A 16,727-nucleotide genomic window follows, 5' to 3' on the forward strand; every position below is an offset into this window, starting at 1 on the left:
TCCGTATCCGCTGCTGGACGTTTTTCAGGTCTTTTTCGTCCACAGCGATATTCCAAACGCAGGGAATGGGTGGCAAATATGCTCAATGCGCTTATTTTATTCATCCTCGAGAGATCCGATTTCAGCACCAGCTTTACACGTCGCAGGAATTTGGACAACAGAGCATCCTTCAGATCACCAACTCGACCATAACTTCCTTACAGCATTCCTAGGTATAAGTAGAAGCCTGTCTCGATCATAGCTTGGATGTAGAGGTCATCACTGCTATGCCCGGCATGCGGCTCGCCATGAGCTTTTCCAATGTGTCAACCGACCATGTATTCTGGCGAGCTTTGTGTACCAGAAATTCTCCATCCGATCCAGACCTGGGCCTCTCCAGTTTTTCGAGCTGTTTATGGCTCGTCGAACCTCCGCTTCAGTAACATCAGCAAAATTCATGCCCATCAAAATGGCGTGGCGGTACCTTTGGCGGTACACTACTTAGCATGGTGAGCGGATAAACCCCAAAGTCCAGCCCAATATTCTTTCGCTTCCGTCATGGAAAACTGTACTGTCTGGACGCTCTGTTGGGATTCGTTGAGTGATCCGAGGAAGTTCCGCTAGTTGCAACGTAGATTGTGGACTGTAGTGACTTTCGCCATACCGTCGTAACTAGCTGCATATGACGGAAAGTTTCTGCTTTAGTGTGTCCAGAATTTCAACTTCAGGAAGGAGGCCAGTGTGGCCTCACTGGTGATGTCATAGTTTCCGTTAACCGTCTGCAATTTATTCTTCACCCGTCTGCTGACATTGCCAGAGCTAACGTGAGCCGGCCTAACAATGTACTACCTTAGTGAGTCACACCGACATTCCAGATGAATTTTTAGTGGGTGACATAGGTTAAAGAAGTTTTCTAGGCACCCCGAAATGTGCAGAAAAAGGGTTAGAGATCACTGTGGCACCCAAAAGCGCTCATAAACAAAGCCTACCAGAAGAGCCTCCATTTATTCTGCTTGGAACTAAAAATTTTGACTTATCTGAATATATTAAAGACAAGCATAACGTGCATCAAGTAATTGAGAATCTGGTGAAAGCCATCAGGATGCCATACAACAAGCTACGAAAGGATAATGGACGTAGGGATTGGATTGATGGTGATATTTAATTACTATTGGTTATTTTTGATCTTGTCACATTACCTAGATGATTTGTCACGCGACTGACGTCACTTTCCTCCTTACTCCTCCTAACTCTCTTCATAGTTCCCATAGAGAAGCACCGCCCTATTTAAGGTGCTGAAGTAGTAAGGAAACCCAATGGACCACGCTTAATTAGAACCTGGGTGAGGATATGGTCCATCGTGGGTCTCTTCTCCTCGATAACGGCATTCCGAACACGAGTTTTTCGGCATTTCGGATAGCATATAGGCATAAAATTGCTATACTAGTCCAAACATCATATTGACTGAGTTCAGAGGCATGTTGGACAAACTGGTTTCGGATGGGAAACAATGGAGTCCAAATGACAAGACTTCAATGCTTAAGCTACAGACTGAAGGAGCTTATCCACGAATACAAGGTGAGTGTTGTTTTTTATATTGTAGGCTAGAAATTCAAGAAGACATGGGTTACCAGGCAGTTGTGCTTGACCTGAAAAGTAAGCCAAATATTCGGGAACCTAAGTTCAAGGATGGGGAAACCGTCAAATTGGTTTGCAAAGGCAACTGATAAACACAAATTTATGGAAGTTTGGGTGTCCTAGACACACTCTCAGAGAGAGTCCTTCACAACAGCGTAGCCACCAGAGGCCTGTAGTAATACCTGCGGTAACAAAGGAATAAGTGGCGGAAATTTTCAGCAGGATAATTGAGAAGTTTACGAGCACCTACAAGTTCTTTCGTAGTGCGATACACATTATTATTTGTGGTAACTTGAGGAACCGCTTCTGCTCTATGAAACGCTAGAGGGGCAGAGGTGGATGGAAATCACGTCCGGGGTAGCACAGGGATTCATCCTAGGGCCGGACCTCTGGAACGCTACTTATGATAGTCTACTTAAATTCGACATGTCAGAAGAGTTGCCGGTTATGCAAATGGTGTCGCGGCGCTTGTTGCTTGATGCACTGTTGAACAGGCGCAAAGCAGACTCTCGAACAGGCGCAAAGCAGACTCGGCATATTGATGCCACGGGTAAGCGAATATATGATTACTCATGGTTTCAACCTTGCACTGGAAAAACCGGAACATAAGCTTTTTTAAGCAAATCAAAGAGCAGCGGATAAGGCTGCAGCTGGAGTGCCGGCGTTAAGTAGGCTAATGGCAAATATTGGAGTCTTACATCTAGCAGGCGGCGTCTCCTGATGAGTTCAACGCAGTCTGTTCTGCTCTATGTGGTAGAGGTATGTGCTGATGCTCTTGGCAAAAAGGTACATCGTAAGCGTCTCGCGCAAGTTCACAGACGGGGAGCTTTGCCGGTAGCGTCTACGTACCGCACTGTCTCTGAACCGGCAGTGATGGTGATCGCGGGAGTCATCCCCGTTGTCCTTCTTGCCAAGGAGCGTCAAGCCATATACAAGCGGAAAGTAGAAGAGCCAAGGGAGGTGGTTGCTCGTGAAGAATAACAACGCACCCTATGATGGCAACTTAGTTACGTGGCTAAATCGGAAGCATGGTGAGATTGACTATTTCCTTACCCAGTTCTTAAGTGGACATGGAGGTTTTCAGTCTTAACTGAACAATATTGGAAAGGCACGATCTCCGGTTTGTGTGTTTTGCAATGGAGTTTTGGACGACGCCCATCACACTTTTTTCTCTTGTGGAAGGTGAATACGGTTGGCTCGCACATTAAAATCTGTATACCCTGGGTTTTAAGCCACATTGGTTAAGAAAGTAATGATGGAGCGTATTTGCCAGCTTATCTCAAAAGGAGCAAGAACGATAGAGAGAGCTATACCTAGTGATCCTATCAGAAATGGAACCGTCCACGGTGCTTGTGGGCGATTACATTTGCGCGATTGTTTAAAGTTCACTAAGAAGAGACCCCGGATCGTGGTTGAAATACTCATTTCTCATTAAATTACCACTTGAGGGAGCTAGGGATGATGCGAAAATTGTTGGTAATATATTTGTGGAGAATGATGAAACTTGCATACGAGTTTTGAGGCAATATCCAGCACCTTTATCTATGAATGCTTAATATCAGTGTCTGAGTGAGGCATGCCCCATAGGATTAAAGTCACCCCCAACCATGATCCATCCCTCCATACTCCCCTCTAGAGCGATAAGCCTGCATCAATGGTCTGGCTTCCTCCATTCTTTATTAGATAGGCACTGAAAAATATCACCCTTAAACTTAGAATCCAGACAAAGTCATCCCTTCGGCTTTAGGCAAGAACACTAAAGCTGGTGCCGCCCTGAACCCAGATGGCAGCGGTATCTGATAAGTCGGTACGCCATGACGCTGGGTATTTGTTCAGCTTTTACCTCCACAGCGAACTGCACTACCAAATCATGAGGGATAGCACTCTGGTGCATATTAATTTGTAGATGCAGATCATGTTAACCGTGTTCTAACTGTTTCCAATTCTGTTCTGGAAACTGGACACCGCGCATTGCTCCTATAGATGCAAAAAGGGGGTGTACATTTCTGTTTATCAAATATAGTCATGTGGGGTATCAAATGAAAGGTCTCGGTTAGTACTTTCCGAAGCTGGTCTTAGTTTTGACAGAAATTTGTTGGAAAGGTGGGGAGTGCGGGGGGTTGAAAATGATAATTTAAGTTAAGAAAAGAACTAGGTGTTTTTCCTTATCCTGTAAATATTTTTATTTTTTCCCCCCCGCATACAATTGTTTCGGAGACCACGTGCCTCCTTCCTCAGTGCTACTGCCTAATTCTTTGTTATTTTTGTTGTGTTGAAATTTTAAAGGATATTTGCAAACACAATAACATGTCGAATACTTTTTTGGGCCGCTGTATATTTCTATGTTATGAATAAGATAATAGAAATATGTCAAAGATATTAGGCGAGGACAGCTTTACGGTTTCTTACCAGGGCACAGGCAAATCAAATCGTTGATCAAAAACTATATACAAAGCGTCCAAAATGCACAGGAGAAAGTAATGGCATCAAAAGTAGCTGACTATAATTTCATAGATCCAAATAGCACGTTCTATCATCATCATCATCAACGGCGTAACAACCGGTATCCGGTCTAGGCCTGCCTCAATAAGGAACTCCAGACATCCCGGTTTTGCGTCGAGGTCCACCAATTCGACATCCCTAAAAGCTGTCTGGCCTCCTGGCCTATGCCATCGCTTCATCTTAGGCAGGGTCTGCCTCGTGGTCTTTTACTACCTACTAGATATTGCCCTTATAGACTTTCCGGGTGGGATCATCTTCATCCATACGGATTAAGTGACCCTCCCACCGTAACCTATTGATCCGGATTTTATCCACAACCGGACGGTCATGGTATCGCTCATAGATTTCGTTGTTATGTAGGCTACGGAATCGTCCATTCTCATGTAGGGGGCCAAAAATTCTTCGGAGGATTCTTCTCTCGAACACGGCCAAGTGTTCGCAATTTTTCTTGCTAAGAACCCAAGTCTCCGAGGAATACATGAGGACTGGCAAGATCATTGTCTTGTACAGTAAGAACTTTGACCCTATAGTGAGACGTTTCGAGCGGAACAGTTTTTGTAAGCTGAAATAGGCTCTGTTGGCTGACAACAACCGTGCGCGGATATCATCATCATAGCTGTTATCGGTTGTGATTTTCGACCCTAGATAGGAGAAATTATCAACGGTCTCAAAGTTGTATTCTCCTATCTTTATTCTTCCCGTTTGACCAGTGCGGTTGGTTTTCGGTGCTGACGTTTCCCCCATATATTTTGTCTTGCCTTAATTGATGTGCAGCCCAAGATCTCGCGCCCTTTTCCGACTGCTCGATCTGGATGAAGGCAGTTTGTAAGTCTCGGGTGGTTCTTCCCATGATGTCGATATCGTCAGCATAGACCAGTAGTTGGGTGGACTTGTACCTCTTGGATTTACCTCAGCATCACGGATCACTTTCTCAAGGGCCAGGTTAAAGAGGACGCATGATAGGGCATCCCCTTGCCGTAGACCGTTGTTGATGTCGAATGGTCTTGAGAGTGATCCTGCTGCTTTTATCTGGCCTCGCACATTGGTCAGGGTCAGCCTAGTCAGTCTTATTAATTTTGTCGGGATACCGAATTCTCTCATGGCTGTGTCCAGTTGCACGTTCTATGCGCATCATAATGTAAGAAGGGAAGTGAATACAGAAATAATGAAAATTATGGCTATATTTAGGGGGATCTCTCTCTAGACAACATTGTCAAGGAGATGCTGAGGAGCGCTGACAGGTGGAGCCTTGTTGCCTATTAGGTTCGGGTCTTTCCCGTTGCAAAGAAGATAGAGCTCGAACCTTGGAGGGGCCGGATGGCAGGGGGTTCCTTGAACTGACAGTTCCCTTCCTCCTCTCTCCTCCCGTTGGTGAAAGGAATTCCCTGATTTGAAGGTCCCCTGTTCCAGGCTAGCTCTCTGAAGATGGGGAGGTGTTTAGTTGATAGTCCAACGACGTACCGTTGCGGGAGCCCAACACTCTGTGGGGCACTGCCACGTTTAGCCAAATGACCCCTTAATTATGATTGAGTACCTAAATTATATTTTCTACTCGTTTGTCATCTCCTTTAAGTTAATTTTATCCTTTCAGTTCCAAAGTTAAATTTTTCAGAGTCATTAATTAACTCATAAAAATCTAATCAAATAAACTTTTCATCTCCGTAAATATACGAGTGAACATTATATCTGCTCGTCACCTAACTATGAAGCACTTTCTCAAAATATAATTTAATTACTCTCGTTCCAATACTAAGATTCATACTGCGACTGAGATACAAAATGTGTCCCAACAAACAAATATCTGAATAGAGCACGCTCCAAAAAACACTATTCTGTTTGTTCAAGAAAGATTTTATTATCTTTTGTTTACTTCATTAAAAGCATTGAGAGAATGGATAAACTCCAGCATGTCTCCTGTACGTGATTAAAGAATTGAGCGAGTGTTGGAGTATTTTGATAAAAGATTGATGAGTTAATTAGAAGATGTTTTTGTAGCTAAAAGATACAATTCGAAAGAAAACATGATGAACATCTTTACCCATGTTTTTAGATATTACATTCAGTTACTGCAAAAAAGATGGCGTATTTGAAAAGGATACGTATATTTTGTCCTCCTGATATCGAATTTTCAAATTACGATTAATTCCGTTTTCATCAATATCCGATATTGCTGTCATATCCGCAACTCCCTTATCCGGTGTCGAGCCCAGGCGGCCTGAAAGAATAAATAAACAAATCGTGAATGAGATTTCGTATTAGCATAATCGCAATTTTATGGAGATAGCTAGGAATATCCGACGAGCGTATCTTACAGATACAGACAGCGTGAAATATGATATAAACAAATAGCGAGCTTTGTCAGATATCCAGAATGAATCATAAATGATGGAGAATTCACATTTACTTTGAGGGCGACATAGACTTTCTTTGAATACGTAGAAAAAACACAGAAGATGGATGTAATGTAGTTGGAAAGTTACGAGTATGTTTGCCTTTATTCAATGGCGTCAAGTTTCTATTATAGATTCAATTTAAATGAGGTCAAAGAGTCGATAACACGAAAATATTCGATAAGTTTGAAATGATAATGTGTGGAACCATGAATCTTATATCTGGTGAAATTTCGTTGGAAATCTAGAACACTAATAATCTTTGGATAAGTAGCAAACCAAGTTACGTAGAATCTGGGGTTGTAGACTATTATTCTGAAGACAGATTACTTGGTTATTATTCTATGAAGGGAAAATCGCACCGCGTCCTTGAAGAACTATTCTGCCCTTTTTACTGGTTACAGTGTACCTATTGATCATAGTATCCCAAGCAGGCTTATAACCGTTAGGTACTTTAGTATGTTCCCTACTTCCAGATCTTTCAGCCTTGCATTTGGTAGTAAGTGTTCTCCCAGATGTCTTGACCTACTTTGCATAAGTGCCGGACACTGTCCCAGGACGTGTATTGAGGTTTCGTCCTCCTCCTCACAGAACCTGCAGGCAGTGTCCGTAGATATTCCTAGCTTCCCTAGGTAATAGTTCAGCCGACAATGACCAGTGAGAATTCCCACTATGATTCGGAGGTTCTTTTTGGTGAGGTTTAAGCAATCCTTTGTACGTATTGGTTCGTATCCCCCAATAAGCACCCTGGACTGCTACATCCCCGGTAGGCCCGCCCAGTATTGTTCCCTCAACCGTTGCTCTTCATTTCTTAGATTCATAGCCATGAAACCGTTTCCGATTCCACAGAAGGGTTCTGGCCCGTGTAAAGGCGTCCCTGCTCCCTTCTTGGTTAGTTCGTTCGCTGCCTCGTTGCCTTCCAACCCAGCATGGCCTGGAACCCAAAGTATCCACACCTTGTTGGACGAGCCGAGTGTATTCAGTCTCTCAAGGCATTCCCATACCAGTTTAGAGTTCACCTGATTGGACCTAAGTGCCTTGATCGCTGCTTGGCTATCGGTGAGAATAGCTATGTTCTGCCCCCTATAGTTTCTTTGCAGATTAAAGGAGGCACATTTGCCTATGGCGTAAATTTCCGCCTGGAATATGCTAGTGTACCTGTCCATTGGCTCAAAGTACATTTTCCTTGGATCAATGACACCGGCACCCGTTCCCTCTGCTGTGAGGGATCCGTCAGTGTACCAAGAAATCAGTTGCTGGTTTAAGCCGTATGTCGCAGCCACGCTCTCCCAGTTTGCCTTGTTACTCCAACGCGTTTCAAACTTCTTATCGAAGTGAAACCTAGTTGTCATGTTATCCCTTGGTATCAGTAATTCGGAATACCGCCTAGAAAGGATATCAATCTTCCTTCGATTTAGGCAGCTCCCCGCCTCACTCATACTACCGGCCATCCTGAATATTGACCTCCTTGCCTGCATCTGTATGTGCAGATGGAAAGGGGTTAATCCCAGAAGGACCTCCAAGGATGCCGTTGGACATGTCCTCATTACCCCACTGATACACACGCAAGCCAGCCTTTGGAGCTTATGTAATTCCCTGGCTTGTGTGCTGAGTTGGGTTCTTTCTGCCCAGATTACCGCTCCATAGGTAATCATTGGCCTTACTATTGCAGTATATATCCAAAGTAGTATCTTCGGGCTGCAACCCCATTTTTTCCCTGCTATGGCTCTGCAAGTCATCAGAGCCCTCGTGGCTTTCCGACAAGTGTTTCCGACATGTGTCTTCCAGAGTAATTTTTGGTCTAGCGTAATTCCCGAATATTTGACCTCTGTTTCTCGTTTCACCTCCATATCATGTAATCTTATGGCTCTCAGGTGATCAAGCTTACGCCTCCTAGTGAATGGTACTATGGTGGTTTTGGTTGGGTTGATCCGCAGTCCCACCTTCCTGCACCAGGCACTAGTAACCCTTAATCCAGTTTGGATTCTATCACATAGGGTATCTTCATATTTGCCCCTACAGATTAAAACAATGTCGTCCGCGTAGTCATGGACTTGTATTCCAGTATTAGTTAACACGTCCAGGAGTTCATCCACTACCATACTCCACATCAGCGGCGATAGTACTCCACCCTGTGGACAGCCTCGAGTGGTGTTCATGATAATAGAATTTGTACCTGTTTGTACCTCTATTTGTCTGCTTTCTAACATTTTGCCCATCCAGAGTGCCAGGGTGTTTCCTACTCCTTTGCGGCTCAGGACATCTTGTATCTCTGTGTGCGATGTGTTGTCGAATGCTCCTTCGATATCCAAAAACGCGCACAGTGCAATTTCTTTTGTTTCTATGGCGTCCCGTAGTACCTCTGTCAGCTGATACAGAGCAGTTTCAGTTGACCGTCCTGCCCGGTAAGCGTGCTGACAGTGATGTAGGGGATTACGCTTTAGAACGTTAGTTCTAATATAGTTGTCTATGATCTTCTCTACCGTTTTGAGTACGAACGATGTTAAGCAAATTGATCTGAAAGATTTAGAGCTAATGGTGGAAGCCAGAAGACAACATAAATCTAAGCAAAATGGGTAAAGGTTGAATTTTGGCACCGCAAAGTGGGGCTATTTTCATGTCACAACCGTAGCGTTTAACTTTGAACTTCATCCCCGCAGGAGAAAAGGAGAGTCTGAAGAGAGAAGCGGGCGATCCTCTCTCTCAAACCGCGATCAAGTTGTGGCACTGCAAATGGAGAGTGTCTTGACAGCATCATGTTAAAGTTGGATTGTCGAACCTAACCGCAGAAGGGTGGAGGGGGAGGGGGGTTCCGACTTTTTACCAATACCGCTAAGAACCCTTAACAATCATTACTCTTGAAAAAATTACAGAACCCTAAAACTCGACTATCATTGGGAATACAGGAGAGGGTGGAGGGGTAAGAGAGCGACCCCTCTTTGCAACGTCCCTTGAATTCCCTACCAATAAGCCCTTTTCGGCGCGCCGCAACCTTTCAACGGGGGATGACTACCATAATCTTTAAGGTAGAAAGGGGGGCCTTCTTCTCCCTCTTACATATTATTTTTATCCCCTCCCTCTATGTGGGTGGGGTTCGCAAATCAAACTTATCGTGAAGGTATCAAAATATCCCCATTTGAAGCACCCTAATCTTTCAAAAGAGAGAAGAGATCAACGTAATTTATCAATGAAGTTTGAAAAAGAGGATCTGTCGCCTCTCCCTCTTTTCCCCGTCGGGGATGGGGTTCAAAATTAAACGCAACCATTATGGTATGAAAATGGCCGCATTTTGAGACGCCATGGCTTACTAAAGGGGTAAGACGGCCGCAATTTTTTAAAAGGCTTAGAAAGGGCACAGTTCCCACACGGTGTAGGGTTGAACATTCAAAATTGACTATGATGATATCCAAAAAACTCACTTTGAGAGGCCATAACTTTTAAGGGAGGATAACCACCGCTACTTTTCACCGGGGTGAAACTTCTACCAGGAAAAAAAATAGAAAGAAGAGCTAGTGGTGAGGAACCAATTAGTTTAATATTTCTATGTGGAAAGGGATTCATGCGGACCAGACGTCGTGAACCTGGGAAGGTTCCCAGCCAATGGTGAAAAAAGGGAAAGCCTTACTACCGAGACACACTGGTAAGCCCTGTGAGACCCACATTGGACTCAGTAGACTCCTCGGTTAGCAGCGATTTTCTACCACAAATCATACACATAACATAACACAAAATGCCCTTTCTTTCCACTGGCAACGAGGTTGCAGGACCACCCTTATATGTTTCTGGTATCAAAATCGTATGTTAGATATAACAAAAACTGTAATATTAGATCAATCAAGGAAGTTTGGATCTTCTTCGATAAAGCATGCATAGGAGTGCAACTGTCCACGTCCGGATTGGAAAGGCAACTTATTAATCCTTAACGAGCAGTATCGAGATAGGAGCAAAATATCGTGGTATGCCGATATATCTGGCACTGCCGCCACCTGGGTCAATTTGCGAGTACGGGGTCATGGCTGAACTAGGTTCGTTAAGATTTGTTGTGCAGAAGTGACTTTTTCAGGGTTGACCTCACATTGAACAAATCTATGTTCGCTTTTCGGAATAAACTCGAGGTCTTGGAGGAGAAAATTCGAGACACTTGGGGGAGACTTTAATACTAGAGCCCTCGAATGGGGCAAGTATCAACCAGATTCTCGGGGCACACAAGTTTTAGAGATCACTGCCAGGACAGGACTTATTAACAATAAAAATAAAGCTAGGTAACTTTCTCCTACTATAATATATTTTAATAGCTAGCAAATACGTATTTCGAGAACTACTTACTCTCTTCCTCAGTAATTAAGCTGAGTTTTCTCGGGGGCCCAGAATAGAAATTTCAATGAAAAAGTGGATAATATGGGGGCCTGCATAATTTTTGGTACACACCCGAATAGTTTTTACTCCGGGCCCGGATTTCCTCTCTACCGCCTTGAATACATCGATTCCCGAAAGAGGAAACGAAGTCATCTGTGCACTGGTGGATGGCTGGAATTGCAAGTCGAAAAAATCGCCTTAGAAACAGGCAAGATGAGGCGCAGAATAGAAAAGACTGAAAAAGGAACCCCGCCTCAAAATCAACAAGCAAAAAACATGTTGCTGGCAGGAACTAACCTGTGAAGTTAACAGGCACCCAATTGGCCTCGAGTATAAATTGGATACCAAAAATCTCGCTGTCTATCGATGCTGACGCTATCGACGAAAGGGTGAGTACTAAGAAATACTCACTCTTCACTGTAAAGGAACTGGAGGAAGTGGCCTTATCTATCAAGGACAAAAAAGTATCAGTACTGGGTGGTATTCCCAGCAAAGTGGTGAAACTTGTATTCAAGTTTAGGTCGGACCTGCTACTCAGCGTATTCAAAGGGTGATTTTTCCTGACCCTGAAAGGTTGCGAGACAATAGTTGAGAAACTTATCAAACAAAAGACTGGCTGACTACATGCTGCGAGACATTTCTCATCAAAATAAAATGGTCTAAGATCGAGACGACCCAAAACTAATGCGATTGAAGAAGTGGTCCAAGCGGTGAGACGAGCTGAGGCATACAGCCGCCATTGTCGACAAGTAGTGCTCCCTGTGACGCTAGATGTAGGAAACCCTTGTAATGCTTTCCATATTCCATATTCCAGGCTACCTTTTGTGGATAGTGAGGTATTTTTTAAAAGGTTGGGTAGGTAATTGCACACACGGTTGAAAAACCTCAGCGCACACTCGGAATGCTGATGCAACGAATAAGCATATGGGTGACAGGGCATCATATTTCCCTAGCTCTAGAGAAAGCCGAGGTGGTCGTCCTGATCAAGAATGGGGTTCCGTGCAATGTGGCTATTAGCAAACCCTCTTTCCTTGCACTCTTTGACCATGCGCGTGCGCATGCGTTCTCTCGGAAATAAAACAGGTTCGAACGAAATAGTTCAGAAAATCTGGTTAAGCAAAATAAACACCAATCTTTGCACGTCGCCGGTAGCCCTTCTGAAGACACGAACTATTTTTTAAATGTGCTCTGTCCGCAGTCGTGACCGCTTTAGGTGCTGCTTTGGTCATTCTAATCCGAACTCAAGACCCAATTGTTTTGGCGAGGCCGAAAAACGATACCGGCCGCCTTGCAACAACCAAAAAACAGTTGGTCCTGAAGCTAGACGAGAAATCTAGCGCACGTGTTCCTTTGTATCTCGAAACTCGCAACCGCTACAGTTTCGAAATTTACCTTATCAAGTCTTCGTCATTCCACAAAATAAGACAATACGGTCTCTACCTCGGGAAGACATCCTACGGTATAAAAATACATATATTTGGTAAAAGACATACCAGCCTAAATCTAGACCTTCATCAATATTTGAAATGAGTTTTTCAAGTATCGGAGTTGATCTTCTGTCTTTCGTCAAAATAGGCATTTTCCACAATTTTCAGGAAAATTAAAACATAACCATTCCTCAGCAATGCCGCTGCATCAAGTACACGACTAAAGTGCGTGACTTCCACATGACGGCATGGAGTGATGGCATAGGCCCAGACGTCAGTCATCTTTAGGAGATATTAAATCAACGGACCTAGAGGTAAAGCCAGAATGTCTGGAGTTCCTTAATAAGCAGGCCTGAATCGGACAGCGCTTCTCACGCTGTCGATGATGATGGTTTTCTGTGCTAGATCTGCACAAAACCTTTCATTAAATTTCAGTGGAACCAGACGATATCCTGCAAATGGCGATCATTAAACTTTTCAAATTATTTGAATGGTACGCTACAAATATTGGCGTCCGAGAAAAACAAAGCCAGCTTAGCGAACCTCACATCCATAGCACATCCAGACGGCCCCGATCTTTGATCCCTTAGCGTAGCTGCATCCCATTTTCGAAACGGTGGGTTACTGCATCAGGCCAACAAAGACTCGACAATACCACTGTAATTTTTTTCATGAACACTCTAAGGAAGTAAAAGTACAGCACGCACGACAGGGAACTCTTCACGATTTATGAGCACATCAAGTACCGGCACATTCGCGGAAGTAGAACCTTCACTGAGTGGAGGAAACAACAAGTTCCTGGTTCACTTGTCCCACTGATGTGTACCAACTGCTTTTTCTGGCCCTCAACAACGTCCTCAATGTAATAGTCTATGGTTACCTACACTACAGGTGACCACAAAGCTGAACGTCAATTCAAGTTACCAATGCACAGATACGACCAGACAGATGAGCAATTCTCCTACATCAACAACGATTCAGCCCATCATCGCCGTCGTTGCAGCCGAAGCCGTGATAGATTTCTGGATTAACGGTTCGAGGTTGTGACCTGATTGCAACCAACCCATGAAGCTAATTCTGGAACGGAGCTTAACCAATCCCTCGGCATATTTTATCTCCGAACAACACCACATCATCCATTAGCGAATGACACCGTTGAGCGATGGAATCTGAGTACTTCGCGACTATACCTTTCTCCTACCCTGTGGAATACATATCTAATTGAAACAACTATAAAAACATATTGCCAGTCGTGCAAGGGATACAACGGGGAATGAAGTCAACTGTTACCGAAACACAGAGATCATAAAATGCCAAAAAGATTGCTGCAGACCAGGGCAGACCCCACATTAAGGAAACTAACTTCCTCCTCTGAAGCTAAGTTGACAATTTGGATAACGCCAAATGTGTTTTCCCATGTAATCATTGCTTGCCTAATAGAAGGGTTCTTCCCTACAGAGTAGCGGTTGCTAGTCCGACAATCAGTTCGAACTCCGGAAGGCTCGAGCAGCAGTTAACTAAGCCAAAATTATGGTATTCCCAAAAAGCTTTTGATGAAGGGAAATACTACATAAAGGTGGTGGTGCAAAGGGGAAGCCTATGATTGAAATACGGGAAAAACGAACAAATGGAGAGCAACTTACTCCCACTCTTTTTGGTCCACGGACTCTCAGAAGAGCTTACAACCTAACATTCAAAAAATAAAAGGGAACAGACGGTTTACGGTTTCGTACCAGAGCAGATGCAACTTATCAGACACAGCGATTCGCAAACGTTACGCGCTCCTTTATATAATTCGCAAAACACAACATGGGTGTGAATTATATCGAACGTAAAAGCTTGGAATATTTTTGTTTAAATTTGTTTACATCAAATTTATATCGTTTAATTGCTTTCATCAACACAAATCAGAAGTTCATATTCCAGTTCCCCTTTAAACTTTGAAATAACGTCAACCTTGGTCTATATTTATTTCCAACATTGCATAAATCGAAAGCTCCCATAAACTTCATTGAACTTGATAATTATCCATCTATTCTGTCATTCATTTTTATGGCTCTCAATTAACCCAAACACTTTGCTGTCTTCATCAATTATTCAATTTCTCCGTTCTGCTATTTGGATTTCATCACATCCCATCTACCAGAAAATCTTAGCTCAATAAAATAAGATTTATTGACCTGCACAGCTCCATGCTTATCGCTCAGCTGTTTCATTGTTTATGTATGTATTTATGTTGGAGCTAAGATGGCTGGGCCCAAAGATTAAATCTTGAATAATTTCGAGAGAAATGCAAATTTCAATTGTTTGTCTCACCGAGCAAGTACCCTGGTACCTACGTTCCCACATTCCTGACTATGAGAATGATTGCGTATGACTGATGAATTTTAGGCTTGGCCAGTCAAGTGTGGTGTTAAGATTTTCATGTTGGATATTATTTTATTTTTTAAGATTTTATCACTTTCTATCGTGTCGCATAATTACTTTAGATTTAATCAACTTGAAAGATAGAATTTGAGAGAAAAGTTGTCATGGGTAATTTGGTTTATAGACTAAGATTGAAGTAGGACTTTCACTATGAATCATTTGGCGGTAAATATTTGAATTGTTGTGATAAGCTTTAATGGATTTGTTGCACTTATGTGTGATATCAGATTATCTCGCGTTAAAGTTGGTTATGCTCAAATTGACATTAGGTGATTTACCACAAATTGGTTGGCTTGTCTAGATCGACACTTCTTTCTCGGTCGTAAATTTCATCTGCGTATAGTCAAGAAGTTTTCAAATCACTGCATAGCTTTTCAAGCGATCCCTAGTTCGTTTGGACTTTGGGTCATTTCCTATCAACCTGAATATTCAAGCCAATCTGAACCAGTTATCGTCAGTGCAGACGATATGACCGCATCATTGAAAATACTTCCTTCGCAACTTCTCGAATGAGTTATGTGGTGATGTGATGTCAAGGCATGTTGTGATGTTTGGTGATATTTCTATTGCGCTCGGTAATGGTAATGTAATATGTATGAGTTTTGTGATATTACATACATCACTTACCCATCGCTAGCAGTTAGTAAGTCAGATTTAGGAGCGTAGAGAGGAAATTCTGGCCTGGGAAAAACCAAGCCCGGAGTAAAAATTATGTAACTACCCCAATTATTCCTTTTTCCGTCGAGATCTCTACACCAGGTGTGAAGGTGCCTTTCTCCAGGACCAGTCTTGACACCGAAAGAAACAAATTTGACCTACTTTAACATTGTCAACAATGGTAGGATTTCCACCAAACTTTCCAGTATTTTGTCCTACAGAATGGTTTATATTAGTGAAAAATTCTCTACTTTTAGGATGAACTTACGGGCGGTTTTGAGTTAATTTCATTTTCAGTCTTGGGAAGATTTGGTGCACAGAATATCAATGTTGCACCGAGAGTTTTTCCAGTTGGATTGGATAGTTTAGGTCTGCACTTTTTCATTTATATCTGCAATTTCTCATCCTTCACTTTTCTGCCTCCGCCACCGATTCCTAAACTTGGATTTGTAGCGAATGTTTTAGGTGACTATGTAAGGAAGCTGACTCGGTCCCCAGAGTATCGCATAAAAAAAAAGTAATACAAAATATCAAAGACAAACGCTTTTCTTTAGTTTAAATTTTTCCCCGTGAAATTTGAGTACTGTTAATGTTAACACTGTATACTTAGATGCAGCCGAAGATCCAGTGGAAATTAAGGAAAATAAGCTGAGAAGAAAATAGCCAAAAACATAATGCCTAGCATGATAAGTTTCCCCAACAAAGCTGTTAAGGCAGCTGTCAAAATAGCGTCAAATATGTTCGCTTAAGCATTAACTAGATGATGGACGCAGGACCAGTCTATCCTTAAACAAACCAAAAGAGTTATTGTCTAGGCTCAGGACTCCCTTCTTCTCGATGGGGTCAAATACCCGAGGGACTAGCCCAATAATCTGGGTCGAAGTACATGAAGTGTACCCTTACACTATATTTGCTAATCGAAAGGACTCTTTATTGCGATTTAATTGAAAAACCGAAAGTATACAGAAGAAGATGCAGTACCCCCAAAGGTCCCATCCTACTGGCTTAGCCACCATCAGTTTCCTAGGAAATATTGAACAGAAGGTTTCATACCTCCTCGAAGGCGCGAACGAAGTAATTTATAATTCAACCCTAGTTGAAACGCTGGTATATCGGTCGTAGAACATAACAGGAAAACAGTACTTACCACTAAACGAATAAAGGATCCATATACAAATATCAAAGGTAGAGGCGATCAAGGCGGTTATCTGGCGAAGGAAGGACAATCTCTTGATGATCGAGCGAATACCATCGTTGAATTGTCTGTCCGCCGGCGACAGTTCGCACGGAGTGAAGGTATGCTGAATGTAGGAGAGGTGGAGTGGACCAGAAAAAAGACATTGCCTCACGC

General features: G+C 42.9%; 1 protein-coding gene across 2 annotated transcripts in view; it reads right to left on the bottom strand.

Annotated features, from left to right (window-relative positions):
- LOC119652347 (unconventional myosin heavy chain 6) overlaps nucleotides 1-16,727 on the bottom strand; it is a 199,840-nt gene that overhangs the window by 143,096 nt on the left and 40,017 nt on the right. For both annotated transcript variants that reach the window (XM_038056375.1, XM_038056374.1), the window contains exon 2: nucleotides 6,219-6,334. In XM_038056375.1, the coding sequence (XP_037912303.1) occupies nucleotides 6,219-6,334 (116 nt within the window). The remainder of the gene's footprint in view (nucleotides 1-6,218; nucleotides 6,335-16,727) is intronic.

This window comes from Hermetia illucens, chromosome 3 (genome assembly GCF_905115235.1).
Source record: "Hermetia illucens chromosome 3, iHerIll2.2.curated.20191125, whole genome shotgun sequence".
NCBI classification, from domain to species: Eukaryota; Metazoa; Arthropoda; class Insecta; order Diptera; family Stratiomyidae; genus Hermetia; species Hermetia illucens.